Source organism: Anser cygnoides, chromosome 9 (assembly GCF_040182565.1).
Source record: "Anser cygnoides isolate HZ-2024a breed goose chromosome 9, Taihu_goose_T2T_genome, whole genome shotgun sequence".
Taxonomy (NCBI): domain Eukaryota; kingdom Metazoa; phylum Chordata; class Aves; order Anseriformes; family Anatidae; genus Anser; species Anser cygnoides.
Genome location: NC_089881.1, coordinates 10,610,603 through 10,628,292, shown reverse-complemented (window position 1 = coordinate 10,628,292; position 17,690 = coordinate 10,610,603). Strand labels below are relative to the sequence as shown.

The window sequence follows — 17,690 nt, the reverse complement described above, 5'->3', positions numbered from 1 at the left end:
GGAAAGCCCTTTTTCCACATAAAAGGGTCACAGGCACCAAACTAGATACACCCTTCATGCAAACAAATGCTTGATGTTCACTTATACGCATACCAACAGACAGAGCTACACAAACTGCCAGCTCTCCTCCAGCTGAAACAGCCTCAATCCCTGCTGAGCATTTGGTGCTCATTCACCCCCGCTGTCGGAGGACACCGGCATTTCGGGACCCCGTGAGGGGCACCAGCGTCAGCTCACACCAGGGCTGGCACGGCCTCGGGCCCCCCGGGGCACGGGGCTGATCCCCGCTCCTCTGCCTCAAGGGCTCCCCTCTCAAACCCCATGTGCTCCCTTTCTGTCCCAGGCTGGCAAGCAGGCAGCAGAGAGGACAGGTTGTTATTACACGATTGCCCTCTGCCTAGCACGACCTCAGCGAGTACTCCCTCCTCCCCATAGAAAATGCTGCAAAACTCGGGTACCTGTGGTTGTACATGCGCATGGAGTCACAGGCATTTAACCATTCACAGAGAAAAGCGGCCCAAAGCACTGCCGCACCCGTGGAGGAACATCTGCAGCACGCTGATGGCAGGCAGGGCCCACAGCAGCTTCCCACGTTTGAGATGCTACCCTGCTGCAGACGGGAATATTGCAAGCAAATTTCCACATTTCTCTTTCCAACAGAAAGCAAACATCTGGCTCAGCCCTGCAAACGTGTAAGAAATTCTTTAGTGCTATTGAAAGCGTGAGTTCAAAGACAAAAATAAAAACCTCTCCAGCCTCATTAATTATAATGCTGTCAGGGCCAGGCGATTATTCCAAGGGATGTCTGACACTGCAAAGGCAGAGAAATAACGCCTGCGAAACCCTGAGGTGCTTTTATCTGGGGCTGCAGAAGTCTGTACTTGCTGTGACATCTCCCTCCAGGATAAACAAGTCTTTTCCTCCTCCCCCTCATAAAAAAAATGCACATCCTTCAGTATTGCCGAGACTTAACGCTGGCAGAACACCTCTGGAAGCCCCTTCTCCACTGTCTCCGCACTATCGGCTCTCCCACTTCAGCCTGAGTTCTCCCTGGCAGGCATTAGGACCGGACAGCTTCTGCAACCCCTACACCACCGAGAGGAGCAGGTACGTGGTGCGATGAATTCAGGCAACGCCACGTGTTTTGCAAACATCCCATTTCTCAAAGAGCATAAATTAAAACCTGCACGGAACAATTCTGTATCTCTGGCAAGCGTATCTCAGCACTTCCATCTCTCACGAGTTAACTGCCTCACCCTCGGCACAACTGCTGAGGGCAGCCAGGCGGATGCTCCGTATTGCCACGCTGGCTGTGAGAGAGGCACGCTCAAGCAGTGCAGTGAGAGCACTACTCAACTCCACGCTGCCTGCTCAGCGTCCTCCTGCTGCCCATGCACAGCAGATCCAGAAAAAGAAGGCACAAGAGAGGGGAGGATGTTGGGAATGTTTTATTACATTTTATTATTATTTGGTTTTTATATTCTCTGGTTCTCCAAACAGGCTCTCCAGACATTCTCTAGCGCAGTCCTAGTGGCCCGTGTAACCAGACAGGACTTAAAAGTACTCAGATTGCTTCCATCAAGGTGCAAGCCAGTTACGAGGCAGATAAGGTCTCTGGCACATTTCTGTTTGCCAAGAATCACAAAAGCCTCAAATCCTCTTCCTGGAAAAACAAAAATAAGGACTGCTAAGCTAGCTGAGAAAAAGAGCTTTCAGGCACGTCTTCTCCCCACAAACTCTGTCCCACCATTTCCACCTTAGAGCCAAAGACATCCTGCCCCCTCCACACAGGGCTCACCACAAACCACGCTGTAATCCTTTATTTTAAGTCACATACCTGCTCGGTCCACACAGCTTAGCTTCTGATCAGACTTCTCCATGCAGACTATAGTCTCGGGCAGTAAGTTCTATGTTTCTAGTCATTGCTGAATGAATGTAACTGCTCCTTCCATCACACCTCAAAAAAGGCTGTGTAGCACGCGCACCAGCTTCGGCAAAACCAGCAGTTACCTGCATCTGTGCCAGCTTTCTTCATGACTTCACTAGCAGCTCATTCTCCCCTGCTACAAAATCAATGCTTCTTTGGGGAACAATGCCCAGGAATTACTCTTTTTGAGTAATTCTTTAAGGCAATACAGAAAATAATAATAATAATAAAATACCAGGAAACACGGATGCCTTCACCTAGAATACTGTTTTCTTTCTAGATCTTAAAAACAAGATCACCTAAAGTCAACCTACATGGAAGCATATAGTATTTTTTTAAAAAAAAAAAAAAAACACCACTTAAAAAGCATGCATTTTCATGAACCTTCACCCAACTATTCTTCCTGACCTTTAAGAAAAGGGAGAAGGCTGCAATGGAGCTAAAGAAGCGGTACGCTAGCATGGAAGCTTGAGTGGGAGGAGGCAGGCAGGGAATTTATTTTCTTTTTTCCACAACCAACACGATGAATGAAGCTGCTCATTACCTGTATTAGAAATTGATAAATACTACGGGATTATACCTAATTGAACAAATGGATCATACTTAGTTTCACTGCTCACTTCTGCCAACATAAAGATGAATTGGTGAGTCTCTCCAGTGGAAGGGAGGCAAACACTGAGTCAAAATGTCTTCTAACTTCTGAAAGCATTTAGTGCATGATGCAACACTCAGTAACTTATCAAGTCTTCAAGAAACATAAAATAATTTGTAAGGCACGTTCAAAAGGTATAATTTAAAAAATGGCAATGCTGTCACAGCTGGAGGACATGAGGAATCTGTAAGAGTTCTGGCATACCCGATGCTCCATGGCTCTATGGGGGGAAGGGGATAGAGCAGTTTGTTCTGGTTTCTGTTCAGTTTTTGTCAAAACACCTCATGACCAACAAGTTCTTACTTGAGATCGGGATAGTTAAGGTGGATGTTCCAAAAATGCCTACCTGTGGGCAGCTCTGAAGAGGAACCGAGGCCAAAGCTGACTATTTGCAAAATGCACAACCACGGTTTGTCCACAGTTGTGGGCAGCTGAACGCCTTGTTACAGAGACCACACAAAGAGAAGTCAGAGTGGACTTGAAGGTTTTATCCTTGTTCAAAGAACTCTAGAAGAAAGTCAAAATAAAAGAACTTGTTGATTCAAAAATCCTCGACCTTTTCAATTCTTGTTTTTTGGCACAACAAAGAGTTGCAGTCTGCACGCAGGCATCATCTTTGCTGAATACATCTGCCTCATCTGATGGCTGTTTTTTGCATGCATAGGTTGCTTTTGAATTCCTAGTTCTTGATGGCATTAAGCTGTTTTAGGACAAGGTGAAGCTGACGGAAAGGAACGGGAAACGTACAGACAGGGACAAGGAACGCCTCCGTGCCTAGGTTTGCCTGGGCAAAGGCTGTAAAGGCTCAACCACAGGAAGAGTTGCAGAATGCCCCTGTAAGAAAGGCAAGTCCATAGAAAACAAATTCTACTAACTCATTAACATTTTTTCTTGAGAAAGGACTAAAGAAACACATCTCGAATATATTCTAATACCACAGTTCAATTCGACTGGGCAGTGTCCAAGACACTGCCTAGATTCAAGCAAGCTGATAACCAGCTCACACAGCAGCTGCAATTACATCTGCTGTACTGATGAATTTCTTTTGTTTGTGGATTCCCCTCCCACCCGATTTCATTTTCCACTTCCAACTACTATTCTTTATCTTATAAGAGCTGTGACCACAATCAGAATTCAGCTATTCACTCCTCAGTTGTTTTGTAGTCCTCCAAGCAACGTGCAAACAAGATAAAGAAGCCAGATACTATACAAACAGTAAAGTGCACAAGTTGCAAGATGAACCAGGAAATATTAAGAAATTCCACTATGGGAAAAATAACTGGAGAAAATACAGGTGGACTTAAGGAAGAGGAATTATATTTCTTGAAGAACACAGAGTGAAAGGATGGAAAAATTGTTTATCACAGTTCCTGATGAGATGGCAACATAAGCCACAGAATTTATGCTGTGAATTTGCATGAAGAAGAAATGGGACGGTTTTCCGCTTTCCTTTATTTCAATGCTTTTGTATGTATAAAATACAGTTTAAATACTTTACATTAAAAATAGCAAATGCTTCTAAAAACAGCATAATCTGACCGAGTGCACAAACACATATCTCTGATGCAGCCTTGTGTCCCACAGCCTGCTGACTAAATGTTTGTGGTGGAGTACTGCCCTCCATCAGATCAAACGTTTAGAGAGGAGTTTCCTTTCCTCAGTATCCCTGCTGCTGATCCAGCTCAGAGCGGGAGGCAAGGCCTCTCTCTCAAGCCCCAGTGGCAACTGCTTTTAGGTACCTCCTTCAGGGGCAGTTTGAAACCATGCAAGTAAAGTAGCATTCAAAGCAGTGCATTTGAAGAAACACTACTCCTGGTGTCCAAAATGTCTCACTATCTTTTCACTCTCTTTTTTCAGTTCCTCAATGTGAGCATCTAGGCATTCCAGGATGTGCTGGGATCTCAGTTCTTCCTCCTCCAGGTATCTCGCAGCTATTGATCCAACTGAAGCTGTAGGCAGGGGGCACTAAGGAGAAAAAAGGGGTATCAGGTATTCTCTCATTCTGCATTTCAGTCAGAAATGTTACTGATCAGCAAACCCCATAGCTAAATACACTTCTAAGGATTGTGTCACTCAGGATTCCACACTTGTGTCATGTGTAAATGTTCCTCCCAACAGTCTCCAAGCAGCAGCAAATACTTCCAAAGCTTTTGCCAACGTGCAGGGAGTAAGACCGGTACCTCAGCACGCGTACCTTTTCCATTTCAGCAGTTCCCCACAGAGACATCTGGCGGGCTAGAGCTGAACAGAAACAAGCTCTCCACGCACCAGCATGGCTGCTGTTCCACTTCACAGAGGAACCCTGACCCCAGAAGCATCAACAGGAATTGGCTATTTACTTTGGAGAAACTGGAGTTTCACTTCAATCACCAGCCCCTCCCCTTAAGATAATGAGAGGGAATGATGTGGTTTGTGCAACCATAGCATAACTCTACAGAAGGTCACCACAAAATCCCAAGGGTCGCCTTGCCCTGGGAGCGTTAGTTCAGCCTCACTTAAGGTTTACATTTTGCTCCTCGCCTTCATAAAAATCTCAGTGTGCGGTAACATCTCAGAGTATGGGTTCCAGAGAAGAGAGAGAACTTCCAGACTGGAACAGCACCAGGAATATCTTTTTCTTTTACACACCTCCTCTTCCTGAATTAATGGGTGACTGCTATAGTCCCACAGGGGAAGCACATGCCAAACTCCCATCGCAGCTCACTGAGTGCCACTTCAATTTGGCTAGCGATGGCCAGTGAACTATTCCAGATTCTTTGCTTTACAGTCAAGAATTGTTCCTGCTGCTCGCATCACTTACCCACAAGTTCTGAACTTACAAAAATAACATTGTAAACTAAGCTTAAATAACGAGTTGAAGAGAAGCTTCCTGCACAGGGTCTGGCAGGTGAATTACAACAGAGCTGCTTTCCATTACAGAAAACTTGCCTCAGTGTCTTGGCAAGACAATGCAACTGGTTATTTCCCAACCCTGGAGTCTCATGGCTTTCTGGCCTTCTATCAACAGGCAGGAACAAAGGAAAACAAAAAAATGCTGCAAACAGCAAGAAAACTTCTCCCACTCTGTTATTGCCTACTAGTATGAAGTCTCCTCTCTCGATGTTAAATGAACTGATTTAAAGACACAGGAGCTTGACCATGAGAAGGGAGTCCCAGTCATCACCAGAAGAATCATTTGTGTTTCCTCAGAAACCTTGTTTCTACCTCTGGGTCGATACTGAACAAACAGCTGCACATTCTCTCCTACAAAGCATCAAGCCCTAGAGCTTCTCAGGGCCTGAAGTGGAACTGTTTGCACTTTGATGCCAATCCTGCAATCTGAAGAGCTTCCATTTAGAATATAATTCCCCAAGCTACCAACATCCTTTTTTTTGGGGGGGTCGCACCCACAAGCAATTTCAGTCTTGAAACAATCATGACCTTTTCTTGTTAAGAAACCTCAACAAGCTCTACAGACGTGACAAGCCTCCACTTGCCCACGCATGAGCCTTGGAGACTCTTCTCCAGGGTCCCCACAAGACAAAAATATCTGTTGTCACAGCTTACAACACACAACCAGAGGAGAAAAAACTCCAAAGACTGCTAGGGGCAACACATCTGGAGCAAGGACCAGTACCCAGGCTTCCACCCTCCCTGTACTACTACAAACCTCCCTGGTCTGACAAACTCCAGCACACTAGTCTGTGTCCCTCTGCCATTCCCCTCCTCCCTTCCCTGCTCGAATCTGTCTACAGACTGGTAACTGCAGGAGGCACTGGGATATACGGTCCTAAACACCTCAGGCAAGAAATGAGCCCAAGTTTCCTGTGTGTTGGGCAAGTGCTTCAGCAGCAGAGCTGAGGTAGGAGGACAGAGAAGGTGTAAATATAAAAATAACTATCTCCACTTGTGCAGTAGAGCACTCATTTCAAGCTCTCCTATCAGCTGACATAAATGGCTCCGAATGCAGGGTGCTGACTACTGCAGTCCCATTTAGAGGGGTCAGACTCACCTTACTACAGTCCCAAACCAAAAGCTCAAGCAGAATTCTGAAGCAACAGAAGCAGGTCCTGGTACACACTGATGTACATCACCAGTATGGAGAGAACCATGCGCTTCTGGAATTAGCTGTGCAGTTACAGCAAACAAAACCTTTCCCCAGAGAGTTCTGAACAGTAATTACATGACTCCCATTGTCCAAGTAATGACCATCCAGCATTGTTTTCTCCTTCCTGATTTACGCTTGACATACACTCACAGAATAAGGCACCACACAGACAGACCATAGACTCAAAGATGTGGATTTTGCCAGATGAGAACCCAGATATATTATTGTCAGCAGTTGAATGGCAAAGAGCTTCTATGCAACTGCTTACCAAAGGCACAGATTCTCGCTGATGATTTGAGATGCACTTCTTAGACGCTCCATCTGGAAAACCTTTGCTGTCATCCAGCACGAGGAGTAAAGAATCTGTTCCCTGCAAGGAATCTGGAGCAAGGGTGGGTGACTCCAGGCAGCCCTTCCTGCAGGTCTCGGTGGTTAGCTCACCAGTCTCGGGGATCACAGCTCCCATTTCAGCAGGCAAAGGCTGGATCTTCCATCCCTGGGGCTCCCCTTGATGATGCTGAATAATCTTGTCAGGCCTGTGATGCGTTTTCTCTGTTTGTTCATCATGTTTGTGCTGTGATTCCCTAGTTGTCCTGTAAGGGAGGTTTGAAAACATAACTGGTTGACAGTTTGCCTCTTAACAGCTGAATTTCAGCAAGAACTTGCACAGAAATAACAATTAACATACAGTTTACTGATAGCCTTGGCAATCCAGACTGGCTATCTCTCATTTCCATATGACTCCCAGATGCACAACCAGTCAGCAGGGAATTCTCTCTCACTCTCCTGCTACTGTAGATATCAAAAGCTATAGTATACACACATCCTAGCACGGAAAAAAGAAAAAAAAAAAAAAAAGCACAGCTGCATGTGCCAAATCTAATCCTTTCACCAAAAGCAGCACATACTGCTTCTCTATCTAGAACAGAGGCAGTCAAATACTAGCTGGCTTTGCAGAATGCAAAGTAGCTGGAACTAAAAGCTATTGCGCTACTTAAAGCATAAAGGCAGATTCCAAAGCAGCCCTTTGTGCTCTCCCATACGTACTATGCACTGGACAGAGATGCTGTTCCTAAAACATGTCATTGAAATCCCACGCATCCCCACACCGTCTGTTTTCCTTCATAGCACAGAAGCAGCATCCTTGGGGTTATGCAACACTCACCCACAGTGCACATCCCTGGTCCTGGGCTCTTCGCTTTGCAACTGAGCAGTGCCCTCGGGTTCATCCTGGCAGACCTGGGTAGTGAGCTCCAGTTTTGCTCTGGCCTCTGCTAGATCCTTCTGCAATTGCTGGTTCTCTGATTTTAATTTATTTAATTCGGTAGCATAGTCTTCACTGAGTGCTCTCAGGGTGACATCTTTTCCCTAACAGAGAAGGGCTGAAGTCAAAACTTCTGTTTGGCAAGATACCACAGTTAAATCCAGAGCAAAGGCTGGGAAGTGACTTCCTAAAACATATTCTACCATCCCAGTTTTGACTGGCAAAATTTTCACGGCTTTCCTAAGAGCAAATCAATTATATATGCCTTACCGTGTCTGCATTTAGACAAGGTGTGCTAATCTGCCTGGGAAAGGAAATCTCTCTCATCACTGGATGATGCTTTTAAAAACAGTCAGGAAGATATGGACCAAGAGGCATTCAGATGTAGTCCTTCTCGTTATCCCAAGGCCAGAGGCAGAAACATGACCTCGAGTCCTCTTCCAGCTGTATATTCCAGGGTTCCCTCACTTAGTTAAGATGCAAACCTCTCAACCTAAGGTGAGAACACTCAGGTGGGGGACCCACAATGCTACTGGCTTCCCATCTCTGTTCCCTCATGCATACCTCTCGCATACCAAACTCCATTTTTTCCAACATCTCTGAGAGATGACGGTTTTCCAGCCTCAAGGTTTCCAGCTGGACTAGAATTACCTGAGGAGACAGAGGCAAGTAACAGCTCAGAAAAAGAACACAACACATACCTACAAAACCCCACAGCCCTTTTCCACCCTCAGTTGCAAGATTTGAGCCATTATTCCTGCAAGACTGTAGGGAAGACCAGGCAAGTAACAACACACAATCATTTATTTGGTTTCCAAAGATGTCATCATCCAGATCTAGATAACATGAGCGATCTCAAAGAATTCTGTAGGACTGCCTGTTACAGTTTTGAAAAGAAGGAAGATAGATTCACCATAATTCAGAAGATTTCACCAGAAGGGCCTCAAAGCCCTTGTTTAAAGGCTGCAGACAGAAAGAAACTCAACATAGCTAGAAAGTGTAGGGCAGTATTCCAAGCCCTCTGATCCATTAAAGAGACAGCATAAGAGTTTTTTACCCTGTGCTCCACTGCTTTCCTCTCTGCTCTTTCAATTTCTGTTCTCAGCTGTTGTTCTAGGTCTGATGTGGAACCACTTGCAGATGCAATTGTGATGTCCCTCTGGTGTAACTCTTGTGTCAGTCTCGAGATTTCTTTTTTCATCCCTTCTAGCTCACTTCTGCGAGTTTGTTCAGCCTGGCAGAGCTGCTCTTTCAACTGGAGGAAGATATGCACACACAACCCATGATCTTTTAACAGATGTTTCAGCAAGACAGCCAAAGCGTTGGATACAGTCATGTGAAAACTAAATACTAGAAAACAAAAAGCTCTAAGTAACAATCCCCCGGTGCATGCCTGTCCTTCCTGATTGAAAACCATCTCATCCCACTCCTTTCTCACACCATAAACTGCCAACCGGGACAAGACACATGCTGTGAAGTACTTAAGACGATCTACAGTCAATGAAATCACAGCCCCTTTAGCTCACCATGCTACCTCAGTGGCCAACAGAGACTCGATGAAGTTACTGGGCAAGCACGGTAACGCTTTCATAATATAACCTTGCAGTTTGCCAAACTGCCTTCCTGAGTCGGAGATGGTATCTTTAAATAGCCCTAACCAGACTTTCCTAACATGAAGGTGTCCAAACACTTTTGATTCAATGGTAGCTTGTAGCAACTAAAGCTATCCATGGCAAATTTCCACAAGCTAGCTATGCACAGGGTAAAAATATACCTCTTTGTTTTCATAACTCCATTTGATGACCACTAGTCCCCGTATTATGAGAGAATAATCATTCCCTATTTATGTTCCACATGACAGGCATGACTTTATTTTTAGTATATTCAATCTCATTTATCTCTTTTCCAGTTTGGTAAATCCCATTTCATTCAGCTGTTCCTTCCATAAAAGTCATGCCATCCTCTTGGTCGTCTTTTTCCATACCTTACCTTGTTTTATTAAATTCCCTTTGAGATGCCAGATCTGAATTGCATACAATATTCTGGCAGGGACACCAAATGTTTATTCAGTGACATACAGAACAACATAGAGCAATTTCTTCCCTAATATTTTATTCCATTAACCAGAAATATTGAGCACCTAAACCTCCAGGATTTTGCTGAGAATTACATACATTTTAGAAAACTGAAACGGATGATCTCTGCCTAGCCATGTAAATACCATATATAATATATACACACACCACAAATATATATATTGATTTATACCCATGTCACCTCAAGGCCTCCCAAGTATATAAAATAGAAACAACCGTAACAAATCTCTTTCCTCCTCACAGCCTGCAGAAGATTCATTGATTGGGTGGCTGTTTAAATGTGCAGCCAAGCACACATCTCTAGCAGGATCTGCATCTCTATACATTTAGAAGATGGGACAAAAGACTTTCACAAAACTGAGGCTTTTGCTCAAGTCCAATAATGTTTCTACTCTAGCCTGGCTCCAGTTAAAAGCTCTCACGCTAACTACTCTAGACCATTATTAAAAGCCAAGAGTTTTGGAGGGCCTGCTTCCCCAGGGTGCAGAGAGCACTAGGGTGGGGTTTCATGGCATATGAGCTACTCTTATTTTTTCCAGATCCTGGATTCACATCTAGGTATCAAGCCTAAAACAAACTCCTTTATTCACATACAGGCTAGAACACAACTTGAAGCCGTATCTCAAGTGTGGTAGCATTTATTACAGCAGAACCCATTCCTTCCCTTTCTTCATCCTGTTGGGAGCCTGTAGAAGGCATAAGCTCAGTATTCTGGGTTTGAATTTCTTTGCACGTTCACCCTTTCAGCATCAATTTGAGTATCTCCACACTACAGAGAAGCACTGTGCAACATAGGGAACAGGCCTAAGAGAGGCTCACAAAGTCAACTGCACAGCCACGTACAGAAACCTGAGAAACCATCCTCTCAATTCCCCCTTTTCAGATCTTCTCCTTACTCTTTAGCATATCCCTGCCTCCACAGCACTCCCAGCCTTGGATCCCCTCCGCAGCTTTGCTAACAGTGCACCACAGTCTCTGCTGAGGCACATGACACGCACAGAGAATGGCTGACTCCACAATGCCTTTCCCACTCTCCAGGAACAAAGCAACATTACCTTTTTAATCTCTGCCTTCGACTCAGTATGGTGTTCTTCCATTGACTGCAGCTCTTTGATATTCTCAGCCAGCTCTTCACTCAGCTGTACACACCTCGCATTTGAAGACACCAGGCTGGGTGCCAAATGTAAAACTATGGATTAGAATACTCCAAGAAGGAGAATATGGTCAGGAGAAACTTTGATCTTCCAAGCAGTCTCCTGTGTCCGTCACAATAGAAACTGAACTCTAACCTAGAAGTTCCTTAGCAATCCTTTGGTTTTGTGTACCAAAATCCTTTTAAAAGGAATCAGGAAGCTGATCTAATAGATACAGTGGTTTCCTGTTTGCTTCTTTGTCATAATAAGATTACCAACTTCCCACGCAAACATTTGTCTGAAAACCACAAACTCAGAGAGGAAAACTTGTTTATAATTCTTATTTCATAGGTTTAGATCTGGTTCTTACCAGCTGCCTAACAAAGACTCCCTAACCTATTACAAATGAAAGTGCTAAGCCTAAGCAAGCCAACATACTGAAAACACCCACAGTGTGCAGTGAAAAGCAGCCAGCCAATTAGCAAAACAGTCTCAGTATTAAACTGCAAAATGAATAACATTTGATTTCTTTAGCCCTTTAATATTTTTAAAAGCCTACAAAAATCAGTGGGCCTGGTTAATTTGATGAATACAACACATTAGGTATTACATTAGGTATTAGGTCAACACATTAGTATTACATTATTATCCAAGCATTGCATTCAGGGAAAGCAAGCAGTCAGCTACCTGTTCTCAAGGTGAGTCACCTCTGACTGTAAGTGCTGTTCCTTCTTCTGGGCAATATCCAGCTGCAGGAGTACATGCTCCAGCTCTAACCCCGGAGAAGACAACTGCTTCTCCTGCAAGCGCTCCTCCAAGGCCCTAACCAGAAACACGAAATTTAGTTTCAGTAAAAAACCATTATGTTTACCAACAATTACACCAATACAGAAAACACAATCGCTATTTGCTTGGAATTCTCTGAAAATTGCACAAAACCCAACACTAGGTGACATGTGTGCACTGTGAATACACAAACATGTCAGCTAGAGGACAGCTCCCTTTTGAGTTCAGGGTGATTGAAGAGGACTGTATCCTATTTTGATGTTGGCCTCCCTGAACCAAACAGTTCCACTGCCATTAGCAGACACCCAGTAACTGCTCACAAGAACCTGTGTGGCGGTCAGGTAACATAAGCCAACGTGGCCATTAGAACCCTCTAGCTTTTGCACGTTGCCAGTGCAGGAGGGAAAGGCCGAGATGATCTTCTCACATGTGTTACCTTACCAGGGCCCTCATTTTACATCATTAATTCAGTGAGAACTTCCACTGACATTGGTAAACTCAGTATCAAAACCTGAAAGTCCTCCAGCACACATACACACACACACACAAACAGAAGTAAACCATGCTCAGAAGCTCTGTGCTGCCTCCAGAAAGCTAGACGAATAGAAAACTGATTCCTTCCACACTCTTTGCTGAGAATCAAAAGCAATGCAAACTGGCAAATACTGCAAGGAAGCACAGCACTTGTGAGAAACTACTCCCCTGTATTTCAAGTGATACAGAGCCAGCTCTATGAAAATGCTTCTTCTCTTCTCAGTGGAGGAAACTGGCATATAGATTTGGATGCAAGAGCATAAGCACCAGTGAAGCACAGATGTTACCTGATGAGGAGTTCTTTTGTGTGAAGAGTTTCAGTCACTCTGGCCAGCTCTTTCTGCAACTGTTCCTGGTGCAGCTTGGAGCTGTCAATGAAGTCTTCCTGAGACTGCAAGGTGGCTCTCAGTTCCATCTTCTCATCCTGTAACACCTGCAGGGGAGGAAGAAATGACTGTTGCAAGATGGACTACACTAGATCAGGTTGTTGTAATGAGAAGAGAGGTTGAACAGATTTCTAAAGAACCATTGAAAATAGTGCGGAGCACCACATGGGTACAAAGCCAGCTTTGAGGCCGATCAGGAACTTCACAAAGGCTCTAGAAGGCTTACAAAGGCTCCCTGCTTTAATTCAGTTTCCCAACAATACCTTCACTGACCTCTAACATTTTCTTGGATTGCCTTAGTTCTTCTTGAACTCTTTGCTGATCTTCCAGAATCATCCGATTGTTTTCAGTCAGATCATCCACTCTCATGTTAAGCCTCTCCACCTCCAGCTCGTTGGCACAGATAGCATCATTGGCCCTCTCCAGCTTGCTGGTTAAGTGCTGGATTTCCGATCGGCTAGCCAGCTCCACTGACTCCAGAATCTGCTTCCTATTGGCAAGCTGAGTCTGCTAACAGTAATCGGTATGTATGAAAGTGAAATTCTTGATAGTACAGTACATCAAACCTGCATTCAAAACAACTATTAGTTTCTTTGCACAAGTCACATCTTCGAAGTAAGCATGACTACCTTCCAGGGAATGAAGTAAAGCATTATTCCAGGGTTACAAGGTAGGGTAGTTCTGAAGCTAGACAGAATTAAAAATAAATGAGAGGCCTCTCTGATTCCAAAAGGGTTTCAAAGAGAATCTTAGAAAAGAGGATCTCAAATCACTCAAGTTGTCCAGGTATGAACTAAGAACAAAGCTGCTTAATATTTTTGCCCATTAACCTAAGGCTAGACCAGAAGAAATGACAGCATGTAAGGTTTGCAAATGCCATACACGAGCTAGAGATTACCCCATCATTAATTCCACGCTAGGACAGAAAGCAGCTCTTGGTGCACAATAAGGGGGGAAAAAAAAAGATCAAAAACTGAACTGGGTACAACCACCAATTATGCTTTGCTTTATGCAGTAAATAATCTGGTTCTAACACCCTGCTAGAATGCTCACTTTGAATGTTTCATTGTTTTAGCAGCAGACAAAAAAAAGTAATAGCGTAAGGAACATATGACTAGCAAACAATATATGCACTATTATTTACAAGCATGATACTTTATTTCATAGCATTTTTTTCCACATAGTTAATTGGTGAAATTTAACAAGCCAGCTCTCATGTAAGCTTCTAAGAATATTCACTTTGTGTATTTCCTTTTGTATAGTACCTTATAATTTTTAAAGGCTGAAACAAAATATTTGAGTAGTCCTTTACTCCCAATTTCTAAGAGCAGCAATTCCTGCCAGCTTCAGAATCACCACTTGCCTGACACATAATGCCTCATAACTGAGAAAACTATAGGAACTGTGCGTTTGGAAGACTATGGTATAATTTTGATTACAGCCTTTTCATTATTTGAATAGTCATGACAGAAAATGTAATCAAGAGGGGCAACAGTTTAAAGTATAGCCTTTCTCAGCCCAATAAACCAAAGTGCCAGACTACCTGAGCATTTATTTCTGCATTAGGAAAACATTTAAACTCTCTCTTACTTCCAGCCACAGAACATGCACAGCAGCACAGAAATCAAGTTTCATCTGTTGACTTTAAGGGCTGCAGGTGTTACAGAGAGGTGCTCATCACTGGATGAGAATGGCAGGCTTCCCTTAACTACGCTGAAAGATATGAGGGGGATCCAGCTGAAAGCACGGAAAGAGAGAGTACTCCGCGGTCACAGATCTCAGCTTGACCTTGTGCCAGAAAAGCAACCAAGCATACAAAACGCATAGAAACATCCAAGACAAGAATTTAGTACTTTCATGCTGGACTTTTCAAAGAAACTGAGGTTTCAGGCAGTCTGTTCACAGCAACTATGCACCTAACTCACCTACACTGCTTAGGAAAAATGTCCCCACATGTCTGTTCTTCTGCTGCACACTGAGTTCCTCCATGCTCCAGTATACCAGCCTGCACTCCAAGGACACATCTGTTCTCAGACAATTGAGCTATCAATGATAAAAAGACAGCAGAGCAGCAAGACCTTCTGCTCAACGACTCTCTCTGCATTTGTAGATTTACTAGTGTCAGCCTCTCACAAAGCCCCTGTCAGAGCCAGCTTCAATCCTGTCATCACAAGCTTCCTCCTTGCAGGAGCTTCCACTCAAGAGTAATTCAGGAGCCCATTAAGTGTAAAGTCCCCAGCAAGAGCTTCTTATCAGTGTCTGCTGTGATTGTGTCAGTGTGACTTCACAGCTGTGCTCTAGGTCAATTCATCTTGCTCTGCTGCAGCACCACTAACTCACTGAACGATTAGCTTTTCAGGAACAGCAGCCCCATTACTTCTTGCCTTTAGGAGACCAAAAATAAAAATAAAAAACAGGGCTGAAAAATGCTGTTACTTCAGTACTTCGAAGTATCTGTTGTAGGGGAAGACTATTTTCCAGCACCATCCTCTGAGCTGGACCTACAAGGTACATATTTAGCTACTGGCAGGTAAACAGCTTTGAACTAGATGACTTGATGTAACAGCTATTTTAAAGTGTTGTATGTCGTGGTCTCTGCCTCTCAGGGAAAGCTTCAACCTACTACCTTCTCTGCTAATTGGAGCAGGGGGAGGGAGAGCTGCAAGAGGTTTGTCTAACCTCTGTTGATAGACTCCAGATCTTTTTTCCATACAGCACTTATACAAAGTAAAGCTTATTCCACTGGGACATTAGAAGTCATTTCAATGGCAACCTAAACTGGATTCAAGCCTGAGAGATTTCATTAGTCTCTCCCTCTTCCCTCCTCCCTGCTCTCCCACCTGCTGCCACAAACAAAACAAAACAAAACAAAACAAAAAACTTTCAGCACATATTAATTGTACCTGAATGAGCTCAGACTGCTCAGCCAAAGCCTTCCTCTGTGCTTCCAGCGATGCCACCTGCTGCTGGTAACGCAAACGCTGCTTCTCCCAGTCAAGTGATTTCTGACGAAACTCCTGCAAGGACAGCGGGGGTGGCTTAGAGCAGTACATCCACTCAGTTGACAAGATTGCCCCCTTCCAGGTCATATCCATGTTTGCTTTCTCTCTCCACCATACCCTCACGCACCTTTCCCCACAGCGGGGATACCATTAGCCAGTCATTTGATGCACCAACTCAGCGGTACAAAGCCCCTCACATACTGTGCTTGCTTGTATTTCCCTCCCTCTCGAGATGAACGTCAGTGTCAATTATTGCTGTTTACAAATGTTAAGTGCTAAAAGATTCATGGCTAGTTTCATGGATTTGTTGTCAGAGGTTTAACAATTCAGATCGGCTTTAGCTTCCAAGACAGGCTGCTATTGAAGTCACAAAGATGGCAACCATTAACTACAGAGTTTTAATGCTATCCTCTGCTCCACAAATTGGACACTGCCATCAGTCAGATGCATTTGTTAGCTTTGTCTACAGCGTACGTTAGAAGAAAATTGAGTGTGGTTGAGCTCAGCATAGCAGGAAGATTAAAAGACGAAACATGGTTGAGAAGTTTTATAAGTAGCTCTTCCCCTCTCGAAGAAGCGAGATGACAACCTCACCACACGGGAATTATTCCACTCACATAATTAATTACTCTTCCAGCACTTTCTTCCTTTCATTTATTCAAAGATTAAGAACAGTGAAATAGTTTATCCTGTGTACTGAGAGGCCTCAATGCAGGCAACAGTCTTTATTACAGAAGTAATTGAGAAGAGCTAGATGGAGAGTACCTTTTCACCAGGATTCACAGTCCACTTCCTAGTTCACTACTCAAACTCACCAGTGAAGCCCAGAAAGTCAGTTCATACGTGCGAACTGATTAGCAGTTGCTTTCTAACTACTTACCTCCAGCTTCCTGGTCAGTCGTCTCATTTCAAACTGGTCATCCCCTTGTCTTTTGTTAGATTCTTCTCTAGCTTCTCTCATTTGTTTCTTCTGCAGCTTCTCATAGCTTCTTCTCAGCCTAGCCAACTGCAGGAGTTCAGTAAAAAGGACAACTTTGTTCAAGGCCACCAGGCAAGAATTAAATAGCGCTTTGAGGGAAGGCATACAAAATGGTTTCACGCAAACAATTCCCCCAATCAAGGCCACACAGCTTGCAAATGAAGATTTATATTTGTATAATGAGCCTATTATACTGATAGTATCACAAAATACGCTGAGTTATATAAGAGGAGCAAGATGCCACACTTAAGTCATGACATCAGCAGCTCCAATTAGACCCCTGTCTTATCACAATTAAAGCATGACTAAAATATTGATCAGATGGAGGTTTACTTGTAGCTGTTAATGTAGCTACAGCGTGGTACCTCCTCTCCCTACAGGTGGCTCCCAGCCACAGCAGCAGAAGCAGAACCTGTGGTCCATCTCCCATGGTGGGGCACACCATGCCAAACAGGGGCAGGCGGGAGTCCTACACAGAAGTACGGTTTCTTCGAGGTTAAAGCGAAGCTCAGGTGGGGACTGGAACTCTTCCACTTAGCAGAAGGAAGATTTGAGAATTGCTATTATACATTATATCAACACTACTTCATCTGTCTTTTTTTGCTTAGATACACTGTGCATTTCACAATGACTGGAGCATGCCAACGGAAAATATCACTCCTCCGCCTACTGCTAGAATGCTGAAGTCTTATCAGAAGCACGAATGAGGAAAAAACTCTTGACATTAAAATGACCCTCTGTGAAAACAATCACTTGCAACTTGCACAGCATTTTCCATCTGATGAGCTCCCTCAACTCAATTATTAAATAAATTAAGTTTCCACTTCATGATCACATGAATTTG

General features: G+C 43.9%; 1 protein-coding gene across 7 annotated transcripts in view; it reads right to left on the bottom strand.

Moving 5' to 3' along the window:
- Nucleotides 1–3,876: 3,876 nt before the first annotated feature.
- The window catches only part of CEP63 (centrosomal protein 63), a 37,182-nt gene continuing 23,368 nt past the window's right edge, over nucleotides 3,877–17,690 (bottom strand). For 5 of the 7 annotated variants that reach the window (XM_067002113.1, XM_048077233.2, XM_067002111.1 and 2 more), the window contains 11 exons: nucleotides 16,748–16,873; nucleotides 15,769–15,882; nucleotides 13,139–13,375; nucleotides 12,767–12,912; nucleotides 11,847–11,981; nucleotides 11,082–11,196; nucleotides 8,988–9,185; nucleotides 8,495–8,581; nucleotides 7,832–8,034; nucleotides 6,935–7,259; nucleotides 3,877–4,544 (listed from right to left, as the gene is read on the bottom strand). In XM_067002113.1, coding sequence (XP_066858214.1) covers nucleotides 4,386–4,544; nucleotides 6,935–7,259; nucleotides 7,832–8,034; nucleotides 8,495–8,581; nucleotides 8,988–9,185; nucleotides 11,082–11,196; nucleotides 11,847–11,981; nucleotides 12,767–12,912; nucleotides 13,139–13,375; nucleotides 15,769–15,882; nucleotides 16,748–16,873 — 1,845 coding nt within the window. In that variant the 3' untranslated portion in view covers nucleotides 3,877–4,385. The remainder of the gene's footprint in view (nucleotides 4,545–6,934; nucleotides 7,260–7,831; nucleotides 8,035–8,494; nucleotides 8,582–8,987; nucleotides 9,186–11,081; nucleotides 11,197–11,846; nucleotides 11,982–12,766; nucleotides 12,913–13,138; nucleotides 13,376–15,768; nucleotides 15,883–16,747; nucleotides 16,874–17,690) is intronic. The other 2 variants (XM_067002115.1, XM_048077234.2) reach the window with 2 other exon arrangements.